The following is a 16,367-nucleotide window of genomic DNA, read 5'->3' on the forward strand; positions in this document are numbered from 1 at the left end:
CACAACCACAACAACAACAAGAACCACAACAACAACAAGAACCACAACAACAACAAGAACCACAACAACAACAAGAACCACAACAACAAGAACCACAACAACAACAACAAACACAGCAACAACAACAACAAACACAACAACAACAACAAGAACCACAACAACAAGAACCACAACAACAACCACAGCAACAACAACAACAACCACAACAACAAGAACCACAACAACCACAGCAACAACAAGAACCACAACAACAACCACAGCAACAACAAGAACCACAACAACAACAAGAACCACAACAACAACAACCATAACAACAACCACAACCACAGCAACAACAAGAACCACAACAACAACCATAACAAGAACAACCACAGCAACAACAAGAACCACAACAACAACCATAACAACAACCACAGCAACAACAAGAACCACAACAACAACCATAACAACAACCACAACAACAACCACAGCAACAACAAGAACCACAACAACAACCATAACAACCACAACCACAGCAACAACAAGAACCACAACAACAACCATAACAAGAACAACCACAACAACAACAACAAACACAGCAACAACAACAACAAACACAACAACAACAACAACAAGAACCACAACAACAAGAACCACAACAACAACCACAGCAACAACAACAACAAGAACCACAACAACAAGAACCACAACAACAACCACAGCAACAACAAGAACCACAACAACAACCACAGCAACAACAAGAACCACAACAACAACAAGAACCACAACAACAACAACCATAACAACAACCACAACCACAGCAACAACAAGAACCACAACAACAACCATAACAAGAACAACCACAGCAACAACAAGAACCACAACAACAACCATAACAACAACCACAACCACAGCAACAACAAGAACCACAACAACAACCATAACAACAACCACAACAACAACCACAGCAACAACAAGAACCACAACAACAACCATAACAACCACAACCACAGCAACAACAAGAACCACAACAACAACCATAACAAGAACAACCACAGCAACAACAACAACCACAACAACAACCATAACAACAACCACAGCAACAACAAGAACCACAACATCAACCACAGCAACAACAAACACAGTAACGACAACAACCACAGAAAGAGCCACAACAACAAACACAGCAACAACAGCCACCACAACAACCACAACAGCCACCACAACAGCCACCACAACAACCACCACAACAACCACAGCAACCACAGCAAACACGGCCACAACCGCCATTATGGGAGCAGGGGTTAAGGAAAAACGAGGTCTGTGTACTACAGGCAACAACAACAACCACAACAACAACCACAACAACAACCACAACAATCGACTGTCCCGCTGTGCACCAATCGCCTGTCCCCGCTGTCCACCAATCACATGTCCCCACTGTCCACCAATCGCCTGTCCCCGCTGTCCACCAATCAAATGTCCCCGCTGTCCACCAATCAAATGTCCCCGCTGTCCACCAATCACATTTCCCCGCTGTCCACCAATCGCCTGTCCCCGCTGTCCACCAATCAAATGTCCCCGCTGTCCACCAATCACCTGTCCCCGCTGTGCACCAATCACCTGTCCCGCTGTCCACCAATCACCTGTCCCCGCTATGCACCAATCACCTATCCCCGCTGTCCACCAATCACCTGTCCCCGCTGTGCACCAATCACCTGTCCCCGCTGTGCACCAATCACCTGTCCCGCTGTCCACCAATCACCTGTCCCGCTGTGCACCAATCACCTGTCCCCACTGTCCACCAATCACCTGTCCCGCTGTGCACCAATCACCTGTCCCGCTGTCCACCAATCACATGTCCCGCTGTGCACCAATCACCTGTCCCCACTGTCCAACAATCACCTATCCCGCTGTGCACCAATCACCTGTCTGTGCACCAATCACGTTCCAATGTCCACCTATCACCTGTCCCCGCTGTCCACCAATCACCTGTCCCCACTGTGCACCAATCGCTGTCCACTAGCGTGAATGAGTGAGTGAGTGCGTGAGTGAGTGGGTGGGTGAGTGAGTGAGTGAGTGGGTGCGTGAGTGAGTGAGTGCGTGAGTGAGTGAGTGCGTGAGTGAGGCTATATGGGGGATCTTTGTTGCGTGAGTGCGTGCGTGAGTGCGTGATTGAGTGCGTGAGTGAGTACGTGAGTGAGTGAGTGGGTGAGTGAGTGAGTGAGTGGGTGAGTACGTGAGTGAGTGAGTGGGTGAGTGAGTGCGTGACTGAGTGTGTGAGTGAGTGTGTGAGCGAGTGAGTGCGTGAGTGAGTACGTGAGTGAGTGAGCGTGTGAGCGAGCGACCGTGCGTGTGAGCGAGCGTGTGAGCGCGTGAGTGGGTGAGTGCGTGAGCGAGCGTGTGTGAGCGAGTGTGAGTGAGCGTGTGTGTGAGCGAGTGAGCGAGTGTGAGTGAGTGTGTGTGTGAGTGAGTGTGTGAGTGTGTGTGTGTGTGAGTGTGTGAGTGAGTGTGTGAGTGTGTGAGTGAGTGTGAGTGTGTGTGTGTGAGTGAGTGTGTGTGAGTGTGTGAGCGAGTGTGTGAGTGTGAGCGAGTGTGAGTGTGAGCGAGTGTGAGTGTGAGCGAGTGTGAGTGAGCGAGTGTGTGTGTGAGTGAGGGTGTGAGTGAGTGAGTGTGTGAGTGAGTGTGTGAGTGAGTGAGTGTGTGAGTGAGTGAGTGTGTGAGTGAGTGTGTGAGTGAGTGTGTGCGAGTGAGTGAGTGTGTGTGTGAGTGTGTGTGAGTGAGTGTGTGAGTGTGTGAGTGTGTGTGTGAGTGTGTGTGTGAGTGTGTGTGTATGTGTGTGTGTGAGTGAGTGTGTGTGTGAGTGTGTGTGTGAGTGAGTGTGTGTGTGAGTGTGTGTGTGAGTGTGTGTGAGTGTGTGTGTGAGTGAGCGAGTGTGTGTGTGAGCGAGTGTGTGTGTGAGTGAGTGTGTGAGCGAGCGTGTGAGTGAGCGAGTATGTGTGTGAGCGAGTGTGTGAGTGAGTGTGTGTGAGTGAGTGTGTGAGCGAGCGAGTGTGAGTGAGCGAGTGTATGAGTGAGTGTGTGTGTGAGCGAGTGTGTGAGTGAGCGAGCGTGTGAGCGAGTGTGTGTGTGAGTGTGTGAGTGAGTGTGTGTGTGAGTGAGCGAGTGTGAGTGAGTGTGTGAGCGAGTGTGTGAGTGAGCGAGCGTGAGTGAGTGTGTGTGTGAGCGAGCGAGTGTGTGAGTGAGCGAGTGTGAGTGGGGGAGCGTGTGAGTGAGCGAGTGTGTGTGTGAGTGTGTGTGTGAGTGAGTGTGTGAGTGAGTGTGTGTGTGAGTGTGTGAGTGAGTGTGTGTGTGAGTGTGTGTGTGTGTGAGTGAGTGTGTGAGTGAGTGTGTGAGTGAGCGAGTGTGTGAGTGAGCGAGCGAGTGTGTGTGTGAGTGAGTGTGTGTGTGAGTGAGTGTGTGAGTGAGTGTGTGTGTGAGTGAGCGAGTGTGTGTGTGTGTGTGAGTGAGCGAGTGTGTGTGTGTGAGTGTGTGTGAGTGAGTGTGTGAGCGAGTGAGTGTGTGTGTGAGTGAGTGTGTGAGCGAGTGAGTGTGTGTGTGAGCGAGCGAGTGTGAGTGAGCGAGTGTGAGTGAGTGAGCGAGCGTGTGAGTGAGTGAGCGAGTGTGTGTGTGAGTGTGTGAGTGAGTGTGTGAGTGTGTGTGTGTGAGTGAGTGTGTGTGTGAGTGTATGAGTGAGCGTGTGTGTGAGTGAGTGTGTGAGTGAGTGTGTGAGTGAGTGAGTGTATGAGTGAGTGTGTGAGTGAGCGAGTGTGTGAGTGAGCGAGCGTGAGTGAGTGTGTGTGTGAGTGAGCGAGTGTGTGTGTGTGTGAGTGAGTGTGTGTGTGAGCGAGCGAGTGTGAGTGAGTGTGAGTGTGTGAGTGAGTGTGTGAGTGAGTGTGTGTGTGAGTGTGTGTGAGTGAGTGAGTGTGTGTGTGAGCGAGTGTGTGAGTGAGCGAGCGAGTGTGTGTGTGAGTGAGTGTGTGTGTGAGTGAGTGTGTGTGTGAGTGAGTGAGTGAGCGAGTGTGAGTGAGTGTGAGTGTGTGTGTGAGTGTGTGAGCGAGTGAGCGAGTGTGTGTGTGTGAGTGCGTGAGCGAGCGTGAGTGAGTGTGTGTGAGCGAGTGTGAGTGAGCGAGCGTGTGAGCGAGTGTGTGTGTGTGAGTGAGTGTGTGTGTGAGTGTGTGTGTGAGTGAGCGAGTGTGTGAGTGAGCGAGTGAGTGAGCGAGTGTGAGTGAGCGAGCGAGTGTATGAGTGAGTGTGTGTGTGAGTGAGCGAGTGTGTGAGTGTGTGAGTGAGTGAGTGAGTGTGTGTGTGAGTGAGTGTGTGTGTGAGTGAGTGTGTGTGTGAGCGAGCGAGTGTGAGTGAGCGAGTGTGTGAGTGAGTGTGTGAGCGAGTGTGAGTGTGTGTGTGAGTGAGTGTGTGAGCGAGTGAGCGAGCGTGAGTGAGTGTGTGTGTGTGTTAGTGAGTGTGTGAGTGAGTGTGTGAGTGTGTGTGTGAGTGAGTGTGAGTGTGTGTGTGAGTGAGTGTGTGAGTGAGTGAGTGTATGAGTGAGTGTGTGTGTGAGTGAGCGAGTGAGTGTGTGAGTGTGTGTGTGTGTGAGCGAGTGAGCGAGCGAGTGTGAGCGAGTGAGCGAGTGAGTGTGAGTGAGTGAGTGTGCGAGCGTGAGTGAGTGTGTGAGCGAGCGAGCGAGCGAGTGAGTGAGCGAGTGTGAGTGAGCGAGCGAGTGTATGAGTGAGTGAGTGTGTGAGTGAGTGTGTGAGTGAGTGTGTGTGTGAGCGAGCGAGTGTGAGTGAGCGTGTGTGTGAGTGAGTGTGTGAGTGAGTGTGTGAGCGAGCGAGTGTGAGTGAGTGAGTGTGTGAGTGAGTGTGCGAGCGTGAGTGAGTGAGTGAGCGAGCGAGCGAGCGACTGAGTAGTGGATACAGACGTGGCTCTTGAGGTCGTTGCGCAGGCCGCGACGCACGTACTCATACGCCTCCTCCTTCTTGCCCACGCAGTTCAGCGTCAGTCCCTTCATGGCCAGCGTCTCTGTGGGCGGGTGGGCCGGTGAGTGGGTGAGTGGGTGAGCGGGAGAGTGGGTGAGCGGGCAAGTGGGTGGGTGGGTGGGTGAGTGAGTGGGCGGGCGGGTGAGTGGGTGAACGGGCAAGTGGGTGGGCGGGTGAGTGGGTGAGCGGACGGGCGAGTGGGTGAGCGGGCGAATGGGTGGGCCGGTGAGTGGGTGAGCGGGCAAGTGGGTGGGCCGGTGAGTGGGTGAGCGAGCGGCAGAGTGGGTGAGCGGGCAAGTAGGTGGGTGGGCAAGTGGGTGGGCGGGTGAGTGGGTGGGCGGGCGGGTGAGTGGGTGGGTGAGTGGGTGGGCGGGTGAGTGGGTGGGCGGGTGAGTGGGTGGGTGGGTGAGTGGGTGAGCAGGCAAGTGGGTGGGCGGGTGAGTGGGTGAGCGGGTGAGTGGGTGGGTGGGTGAGTGGGTGAGCAGGCAAGTGGGTGGGCGGGTGAGTGGGTGAGCGGGCGGGTGAGTGGGTGGGTGAGTGGGGAAACGAGTGAGTGAGCGAGTGGGTGGGTGGGTGAGAAGGTGGGAGAGCGGGTGGGCGAGTGGCTGAGTGAGCGGGTAGGTGAGTGAGTGAGTAGGTAGGCGAGCGGTGGGCGAGCAGGTGGGTGGGTGAGCGGGTGAGTGAGTAGGTGAGTGAGTGAGCGGGTGAGTCAGCGGGTGGGTGAGCGGGTGAGTGAGTAGTTGAGTGGGCGGGCGGGCGAGTGGGTGTTCGGTTGAGTGGGTGGGCGGGTGACTGGGTGGGTGGGTGAGTGGGCGGGTGAGTGGGTGGGTGAGTGGGCGAGTGAGTGGGTGGGCAGGAGGGTGAGTAGGCGGGCGGGCGAGTCGGCGGGGCAGCGGGTGAGTGGGTAGGTGGGCGAGCGGGTGAGCGGGCGGGCCAAAGGGTGAGTGGGTGGGCGGGTGAGTGAGCAAGTGAGTGGGCGGGCGAACGGGTGGGCGGGTGGATGAGTGAGGAGGTAGGTGAGCGGGTGGGTGGGTGCGTGAGCAGGTGGGTGAGTGAGCGGACGAGTGGGTGAGCGGGTGGGCGAGCGAGCGGACGACTGAGCGGGTGGGTGAGCGAGCGGGTGAGTGAGCGGGTGAGCGGGTGGGTGAGCGAGCGGGTGAGTGAGCGGGTGAGCGAGTGGGTGAGCGGGTGGATGAGTGAGGAGGTGGGTGAGCAGGTGGGTGGGTGCGTGAGCGGGCGGGTGAGTGAGCGAACGAGTGCGTGAGCGGGTGGGTGAGTGGGTGAGCGAGTGTGTGAGCGGGTGGATGAGTGAGGAGGTGGGTGAGCGGGTGGGTGAGTGAGCGGACGACTGAGTGGGTGGGTTAGCGAGCGAGTGAGCGGGTGGGTGAGCGAGCGGACGACTGAGTGGGTGGGTGAGCGGGTGGGTGAGCGAGCGTGGCTCACGGTGAGCCCCCTACCCCCGTGCTCGGAGAACTTGGGGTTGGTAAGGATCTGTTTGCAGAACTTGAGACCATTCTTGTACTGCTTCTGCTCGTAGCATTTCTGTGGAGACACACATCAGACTACAGCGTCAACTACAGCATCAACTACAGCATCACACTACACAATCACACTACAACATCACACTACAACATCAGACTACAGCATCAACTACAGCATCAACTACAACATCAACTACAGCATCAACTACAGCATCAACTACAGCATGGACTACAGCATCACACTACATCACACTACAACATCAGACTATAGCATCAACTACAGCATCAACTACAGCATGGACTACAGCATCAGACTACAGCATCAACTACAGCATTAGACTACAGCGTCAACTACAGCATCACACTACAACATCAGACTACAGCGTCAACTACAGCATCACACTACAACATCAGACTATAGCATCAACTACAGCATCAGACTATAGCGTCAACTACAGCATCACACTACACAATCAACTACAGCATCAACTACAGCATCACACTACAACATCAGACTATAGCGTCAACTACAGCACACTACATCACACTACAACATCAGACTATAGCGTCAACTACAGCATCAGACTACAGCGTCAACTACAGCATCACACTACAACATCAGACTATAGCGTCAACTACAGCATCAGACTACAGCGTCAACTACAGCATCACACTACAACATCAGACTATAGCATCAACTACAGCATGGACTACAGCATCAACTATAGCATCAACTACAGCATCACACTACATCATCACACTACAACATCAGACTATAGCATCAACTACAGCATCAACTACAGCATCACACTACACAATCAACTACAGCATCAACTACAGCATCACACTACATCATCACACTACATCATCACACTACACAATCAACTACAGCATCAGACTACAGCATCACACTACAACATCACACTACACAATCAACTATAGCATCAACTACAGCATCACACTACAGCATCAGACTATAGCATCAACTACAGCATCACACTACAACATCACACTACACAATCAACTACAGCATCAACTACAGTATCACACTACAATATCAGACTATAGCATCAACTACAGCATCACACTACACAATCAACTACAGCATCAACTACAGCATCACACTACATCATCACACTACACAATCAACTACAGCATCACACTACAACATTACACTACACAATCAACTACAGCATCACACTACATCATCACACTACAGCATCAACTACAGCATCAGACTACAGCATCAACTACAGCATCACACTACAACATTACACTACACAATCAACTACAGCATCACACTACATCATCACACTACAGCATCAACTACAGCATCAGACTACAGCATCAACTACAGCATCACACTACATCATCACACTACACAATCAACTACAGCATCACACTACAACATTACACTACACAATCAACTACAGCATCAACTACAGCATCAACTACAGCATCACACTACATCATCACACTACAGCATCAGACTACAGCATCAACTACAGCATCACACTACAACATCAGACTACAGCATCAACTACAGCATCACACGACAGCATCACACTACAACATCACACTACAACTTCAACTACAGCATCAACTACAGCATCACACTACAACATCAACTACACAATCAACTATAGCATCAACTACAGCATCGCACTACACCATCAACTACAGCATCACACTACAACATCAACTACACAATCAACTACAGCATCAGACTACAGCATCAACTACAGCATGGACTACAGCATCAGACTACAGCATCAACTACAGCATCAGACTACAGCATCAACTACAGCATCAACTACAGCATCGACTACAGCATCAACTACAGCATCAGACTACAGCATCAACTACAGCATCAACTACAGCATCAACTACACCATCAACTACAGCATCAACTACACCATCAACTACACCATCAACTACAGCATCAACTACAGCATCGACTACAGCATCACACTACAACATCAACTACAGCATCACACTACAGCATCAACTACAGCATCGACTACAGCAGCAGACTACAGCATCATACTACAGCATCGACTACAGAATGGACTACAGCATCGACTATAGCATCAACTACAGCAGCAGACTACAGCATCGACTACAGCATCAACTACAGCATCGACTACAGCATCAACTACAGCATCGACTACAGCATCAACTACAACATCAGACTACAGCAGCAGCAGCTACAGCATCAGACTACAGCATCAGACTACAGCATCAACTACAGCATCATACTACAGCAGCAGCTACAGCATCAGACTACAGCATCAACTACAGCATCATACTACAGCAGCAGCTACAGCAGCAGCTACAGCATCAACTACAGCATCAACTACACCATCAACTACACCATCAACTACACCATCGACTACAGCATCAACTACAGCAGCAGACTACAACATCAACAACAGCAGCAGACTACAGCAGCAGCTACAGCAGCAGCTACAGCATCAACTAAAGCATCAGACTACAGCAGCAGCTACAGCATCAACTACAGCATCAGCAGCTACAGCTATGACACAGCTGGATGTACAGGCGGCAAGGCGTGCTTGTTGGGTACAGTGTCGTGGGGGTGTGGCGATACATTCCAGTGTGGGGACGGCTGCTGCAGCAGCTGTTGTAACTACAGCTGCTGCTGTAGCTACAACAGCTGTAAGCTGCTGCTGTAGCTGCTACTGTTGTAGCTGCTACTGCTGCTGATGTAGCTGCAGCTGCTGTAGCTGCTGCTGTAGCTGTTGCAGCTGCTGCAGCTGCTGCTGTAGCTGCTGTAGCTGCAGCTGCTGTAGCTGCTACTGCTGTAGCTGCTGCTGTAGCTGCTGCTGTAGCTACTGCTGTAGCTGCTGCTGTAGCTGCTGATGTAGCTACTGCTGTAGCTGCTGTAGCTACTGCTGTAGCTGCTGCTGTAGCTGCTGCTGTAACTGCTGCTGTAGCTACTGCTGAAGCTGCTACTGTAGCTGCAGCTGCTGCTGCTGTATCTGCTGTGGCTGCTGCTGTAGCTGCTGTAGCTGCTGCAGCTGCTGCTGTAGCTGCTGCTGTATCTGCTGTAGCTGCTGCTGTAGCTACTGCTGTAGCTGCTTCGGCTACTGCTGTAGCTACAGCAGTAGCAGTAGCTGCTGTAGCTGTAACTACAGCAGCTACTGCTGTAGTTACAGCAGTAGCTGCTGCTACTGCTGTAGCTGCTGCTGCTGTAGCTGCTGCTGTAGCTGCTGCAGCTGCTGCTGCTGCCTCTCTGTACCTCTGTGCCTCTATGCATCTCTATGAGTGTCTACGTATCTCTATGAATCTCTACGAGTTAACATCTCCAAGCCAGCGTGATGATGATGAGAGACACAAACTCCAAATCTACAGCAGCAGCAGGCGTCGTCAGGGTCGGGATCGAACCCACGACCTCCTGTGTACCAGGCGAGGTAGTTAACATCTCCTAGCCTGGCCTGTGCTCTCAACTAGTGGGCGTTGTCCGAAACGTCGCCTATTATTTGGTACATCACAAAACAGTTAACGAAGATCCCCCAATACAGCTCGGGGTGGATAGACCCTGGCTGACGACGATGGTGATGGTGGAGTCTTGGAGAGACTTGATCCAGCAGTAGACAGACCCTGACCACTCCTGATGATGATGGTGGTGATGGTGATGATGGTGGAGGCTTGGAGGGAGATCTCATCCAGCAGTGGACAGACCCTGACCACTACTGATGATGACGGTGGTGATGGTGGTGATGGTGGTGGCTTGGAGGGTGGAGATCTTATCCAGCAGTGGACAGACCCTGACCACTGATGATGATGGTGGAGGCTGGGGGGGTGGAGATCTCATCCAGCAGTGGACAGACCCTGACCACTACTGATGGTGATGGAGGCTTGGGGGGGGAGATCTCATCCAGCAGTGGACAGACCCTGACCACTACTGATGATGGTGGAGGATTGGGGTGGAGATCTCATCCAGCAGTGGACAGACCCTGACCACTCCTGATGACGGTGGTGATGGTGGTAATGGTGGTGGCTTGGAGGGTGGAGATCTCATCCAGCAGTGGACAGACCCTGACCACTACTGATGCTGATGATGGTGGAGGCTGGGGGGGGGAGATCTCATCCAGCAGTGGACAGACCCTGACCACTACTGATGATGATGGTGGTGATGGTGGTGGCTTGGGGGGTGGAGATCTCATCCAGCAGTGGACAGCCCCTGACCACTACTGATGATGGTGGTGATGGTGGTGGCTTGGGGGGTGGAGATCTCATCCAGCAGTGGACAGACCCTGACCACTACTGATGATGGTGGTGATGGTGGTGGCTTGGGGGGTGGAGATCTCATCCAGCAGTCGACAGACCCTGACCACTCCTGATGATGATGGTGGAGGCTGGGGGGGGAGGGAGATCTCATCCAGCAGTGGACAGACCCTGACCACTCCTGATGATGGTGGAGGCTTGGAGGTGGAGATCTCATCCAGCAGTGGACAGACCCTGACCACTCCTGATGATGATGGTGGTGATGGCGGAGGTTTGGGGGTGGAGATCTCATCCAGCAGTGGACAGACCCTGACCACTACTGATGGTGATGATGGTGGTGGAGGCTGGGGGGGAGGGAGATCTCATCCAGCAGTGGACAGACCCTGACCACTCCTGATGATGATGGTGGTGATGGTGGCTTGGGGGGTGGAGATCTCATCCAGCAGTGGACAGACCCTGACCACTCCTGATGATGGTGGAGGCTGGGGGGGGGGGGGGGGGTGAAGATCTCATCCAGCAGTGGACAGACCCTGACCACTACTGATGGTGGTGATGGTGGTGATGGGGGAGGCGTGGGGGGGGGTGGAGATCTCATCCAGCAGTGGACAGACCCTGACCACTCCTGATGATGATGGTGGTGGTGATGGGGGAGGCGTGGGGGGGGGGTGGAGATCTTATCCAGCAGTGGACAGACCCTGACCACTACTGATGATGATGGTGGTGATGGTGGTGGAGGCTTGGGGGTGGAGATCTCATCCAGCAGTGGACAGACCCTGACCACTACTGATGATGGTGGAGGCTGTGTCAAGAGGCACGCAACTGGGAATTCGGGGCCGGCCGGGCGGGCGGGCGAGTCCCCCCTACTAGGAACGTCTGTGATTTAAAAACAAAAATCAAAGAGCTTTATAGCTCATCGGATTCCTCCTGCGATCCCGGAATCTGGACACGCGAACCACTGCGTCGCACAGGCGGTGGCGGTGATGACCCACCCCCCCCTCACCCCACCCCCCATCGGCGACGTTCCGGGGAACGTGCCTCTCGCAACTTCAGAACGAGGTGGCGAGGTGGGTTCTGGGTGGGGTGATACAGTGGGGAGCGGTGGCGCTGCGGTTACCACCACCGCCACGAACCAACCAACCACCGAATATCCGAACCCTCCCCTAGGTCGACTCGGCCTCAAAATGAGCACCTGTGTGCGGCGGTACATGCGGGGAAAACGTCGCCACTGGGGGACAAAGAGAGACAAAGGCGGCCGGGCGTGCTGTCGGCCAACCCCACCCCATCCACCTCCTCGTGCGCCGTTCTGACCTTAATAGGTGCTGCTCGCTAACAGCAACTCGCCTCCCTACAGCCTGCTGGAGGCTACAGGGTGGACCGTCGTTTTGTCTGTGCGCTGCGTGTCGTGTGTTGTTGTGTGTGGGGGGGATACAAAGACGGCCGGGGCCTCGTGTGCACCACGGCGCCAGACAGCTTTCAAGAGGCTGCTGCAGCTCGCTACTTAACAGCAACTCGCCCCCCCCCCTACAGCCTGCTGGAGGCTACAGGGTGGACCGTCGTTTTGTCTGTGCGCTGCGTGTGTGTTGTGTTGTTGTTGTGTGTGGGGGGGATACAAAGACGGCCGGGGCCTCGTGTGCACCACGGCGCAGACAGCTTTCAAGAGGCTGCTGCAGCTCGCTACTTAACAGCAACTCGCCCCCCCTACAGCCTGCTGGAGGCTACAGGGTGGACCGTCGTTTTGTCTGTGCGCTGCGTGTGTTGTGTGTGGGGGGGGATACAAAGACGGCCGGGGCCTCGTGTGCACCACGGCGCCCGACAGCTTTCAAGAGGCTGCTGCAGCTCGTTACTTAACAGCAACTCGCCCCTACGCGGCTTATTTGTCCTTGAGGGAAATGCCGTCAGCCGCACATAAGAGAAAGTCAAGCTGGTTTGAGCAACGCGAGTTGTACACCATGATCATTGTGTTTTTTTGTAATGTTTGCAACCGTAAAGGCGTAATAATAAATCTAGTTTTAAATGCAACACCACACCCGGGCCCCGCCTCCACACAACCAACTAGGCCGCGGCCTAGCGCAACGGAGCCTGCCTCGACTAGCAAGGGCCAAGCTTACCAAAATCTTCTTGAACAGAGCGTTCTCTTTGGGAGGCAGCGTCACGGACGGCATTGCTGCTGCTGCTGCTGCTCCTCGTCGTCGTCTTCGTCGTCGTGAGCTGTTTGTTTGTGTTGTTGTTTGTTTGTTTGTAAAAGTTTAGGGGGCCGAGTGGCCTCGGAGCGGGAGACAGAGACACGAGGGAGACCCCAGCCGGCCCGTGGGCCCGAAGCAAGATGGCGGGCGGAGGGGGCGGGGGGGGCGGCAGAAAGAGGCGGAGTCTAAGTCGGAAGAGGCGGGGCGTGCGTGCGTGGGGGGGTGAGGGAGGAGAGTGGTGGGGGGGGCGAGTGAGGGAGGGGTGGGTGGGGGCGAGTGAGGGAGGGGTGGGTGGGGGCAGTGAGGGAGGGGTGGGTGGGGGCAGTGAGGGAGGGGTGGGTGGGGGCTAGTGAGGGAGGGGTGGGGGGGCGAGTGAGGGAGGGGTAGGGGCTAGACCGGAAGTGGTAGGGGGTAGGAGTGGGGGCTAAACCGGAAGCGGTGGGGGAGGAGGCGTGGGGGCTAGACCGGAAGCGGTGGGGGAGGAGGCGTGGGGTCTAGACCGGAAGCGGTGGGGGAGGAGGCGTGGGGGCTAGACCGGAAGCGGTGGGGGAGGAGGAGTGGGGGCTAGACCGGAAGCGGTGGGGGAGGAGGAGTGGGGTCTAGACCGGAAGCGGTGGGGGAGGAGGCGTGGGGTCTAGACCGGAAGCGGTGGGGGAGGAGGCGTGGGGTCTAGACCGGAAGCGGTGGGGGAGGAGGAGTGGGGTCTAGACCGGAAGCGGTGGGGGAGGAGGAGTGGGGTCTAGACCGGAAGCGGTAGGGGGGAGGAGTTGGGGCTAAACCGGAAGCGGTGGGGGAGGAGGCGTGGGGGCTAGACCGGAAGCGGTTGGGGAGGCTAGACCGGAAGCGATGAGGGGGGGAATGGGGGCTAGACCGGAAGCGATGAGGGGGGAGGTGTGCGAGGGGGTAGACCGGAAGAGGCGGGGCATTTATCACGAAAAAGGAGGGGCTTACTCGCGCGTATGTAAATTTATGTTAATTAGCCACGCAATGCAACATGATAAACTACCCTGGAACGGATACTGCCGCTGCGTAAGCCGTGCAAAGACAAAGATCCCCCGTATAGCCTCTAGCAGGCTGTAGGGGCAAGTGCTGTTAGTGAGTAGCGAGTAGCAGCAGCAGTGTCTATGAAGGTCGACGCAGACAAAGGTCCCCCGTGTAGCCTCTAGCAGGCTGTAGGGGCAAGTGTTGTTAGTATTAGCGAGTAGCAGCAGCGGTGTCTATGAAGGTAGACACAGACAAAAGTCCCCCGTGTAGCCTCTAACAGGCTGCAGGGGCAAGTGCTGTTAGCGAGTAGCAGCAGCACATAGACACAGACAAAGGTCCCCCGTGTAGCCTCTTAACAGAGCTGTAGGGGCAAGTGCTGTTAGCGAGCAGCAGCACATAGACACAGACAAAGGTCCCCCGTGTAGCCTCTAACAGGCTGCAGGGGCAAGTGCTGTTAGCGAGTAGCAGCAGCACATAGACACAGACAAAGGTCCCCCGTATAGCCTGTTACAGACTGTAGGGGCAAGTGCTGTTAGCGAGTAGCACCTATGAAGGGCAGAACGGCACACGAGGGGGTGGGTGGCCAGCACCACCACCACGCCCGGCCGCCTTTGTCTCTCTCCCCCAGATGGCGATGTTTTACTACAGCAACCTCCATTCGCCACTAAGTGGCGGTGACGTCAACACGGCGCTTGTGCCAGGCTAGGTGCACGCTGAGGCCACGTGAAGTGTCGAACGCCCGCTGGCAGGAGGTCACGGGGCAGACCCAGCAGGTGCCTTGGGTCGACTGAGATGAGTGGCTGATGCACCACCAGCTGTAACCCCTATACTGTGCCAGGCTAGGTGCAGGTCTCGGAACTTAGATGACCTGTAGATGCACCACCAGCTGTAACCCCCATACTGTGCCAGGCTAGGTGCAGGAGGTCTCGGAACTTAGATGACCTGTAGATGCACCAACAGCTGTACCCCCCTACTGTGCCAGGCTAGGTGCAGGAGGTCTCGGAACATAGATGACCTATAGATGTACCACCAGCTGTAACCCCCCTACTGTGCCAGGCTAGGTGCAGGAGGTCTCGGAACCCACTCATCACACTCACTACAATCACTCATCACACACTCACTACAATCACACATCACACTCACTACACACTCATCACACACATCACACACACACTCACGCATCACACACACACTCACGCATCACACGCTCACTCATCACACTCATCACACACATCACACACACACACTCACGCATCACATGCTCACTCATCACACTCATCACAGACTCAATCATCACACTCATCACACACTCATCACACTCAACACACGCTCACTCATCACACACACTCATCACACTCACTACAATCACTCATCACACTCACTACACACTCATCACACACATCACACACTCACACTCATCACACACTCACTACAATCACTCATCACACTCCAACTGCCCAGTAGCGTCCTTCACGAGCCTCCTCCACAGAGGCCTATCTTGACACCGCTGGTACCAGTCTTCGGCAAGTCCACTCAGCTCCACGTCCTCCTGTACCACATCACTCCATCTCTTCTCTAGCCCGTGCCGCGCCTGTTTAGCCCCCTCGATCCGGCCGAACAAAAGCTGTTTGGGCATGCGGTGGCTGGGCATGCGGGCTACATGACCCAGCCAACGCAGCCTTGCCTGCCGGAGGAGCTCACCGATTGAACTTTGTCCAGATCTTTCAAGGATTTGTGAGCGCCTCACACAATCCAGCCTGGTTAAACCCAGGATTGATCGTAGGCAGGCCAGCCTAAATGTTTCTAACCGGTGAAGATGTTCCATTAGGAGGGTCCACGTTTCGCAAGCGTAGAGAAGGGAGGGAATGACCGTGGCCGAGAAGACCTGAAGCTTAGTGCGGAGCGACAGACCAGGTAGCTTCCACACAGCGTTACGCAACCAATGGAAAGATATTGCCGCTCGACTGATTCGGAGTGAGACCTCTGCTGTTAAACTGGAGCCAGTCATAAGCACACTGCCCAGGTATGGGAAACTCTCCACTCTCTCCACAACTTCCCCATCACCGATTGGGAGTTGTGGGGGTGGAGTGTCCGATGGTACAAAATACCCAGGCAGGTGCTTAGTTTTGGTGGGGCTGATGGTAAGGCCCCACCTCTTAGTGGCATGCTCCAGTCTCAGCAGCAGCGTCTTCAACTCCTCCGAATGTGCAGCTATTACCAAATCATCGGCATACATAACGTGGTTGAGCAATAGGGAGCCATCCCTTGACCGCACCCTGGCATCGATCAGCCTCCCATTATATCTGTACCAAATGGAGATTTCCCCGGTACAGCTATTGAAGGCTTCACGAACTACGTGGTCAAAATAGATGTTAAATAATGTGGGAGCCAGAGGGCATCCCTGTCGCACCCCAAGGTGTACAGGGAATGGCTCTGACTCCCAGCCCACGTAGTTTTACCCGGGCCCGCTCACC

At 54.6% G+C, this 16,367-nt stretch overlaps 1 protein-coding gene across 1 annotated transcript in view; it reads right to left on the reverse strand.

The window, feature by feature from the left end:
* LOC116937499 (N-alpha-acetyltransferase 15, NatA auxiliary subunit-like) overlaps nt 1-13,084 on the reverse strand; it is a 57,426-nt gene extending 44,342 nt beyond the window's left edge. The window contains exons 1-3 of the mRNA XM_076056540.1: nt 12,835-13,084; nt 6,455-6,539; nt 4,936-5,040 (exon numbers count right to left, since the gene is read on the reverse strand). Of these exons, the coding sequence (XP_075912655.1) occupies nt 4,936-5,040; nt 6,455-6,539; nt 12,835-12,888 (244 nt within the window). The 5' untranslated portion in view covers nt 12,889-13,084. The remainder of the gene's footprint in view (nt 1-4,935; nt 5,041-6,454; nt 6,540-12,834) is intronic.
* Nucleotides 13,085-16,367: the final 3,283 nt, after the last annotated feature.

The sequence above is a fragment of the Petromyzon marinus genome, chromosome 76, assembly GCF_048934315.1.
Source record: "Petromyzon marinus isolate PM22_M1 ecotype Great Lakes invasive population chromosome 76, UKy_Petmar_22M1.pri1.0, whole genome shotgun sequence".
In the NCBI taxonomy this organism is placed as follows: Eukaryota; Metazoa; Chordata; class Hyperoartia; order Petromyzontiformes; family Petromyzontidae; genus Petromyzon; species Petromyzon marinus.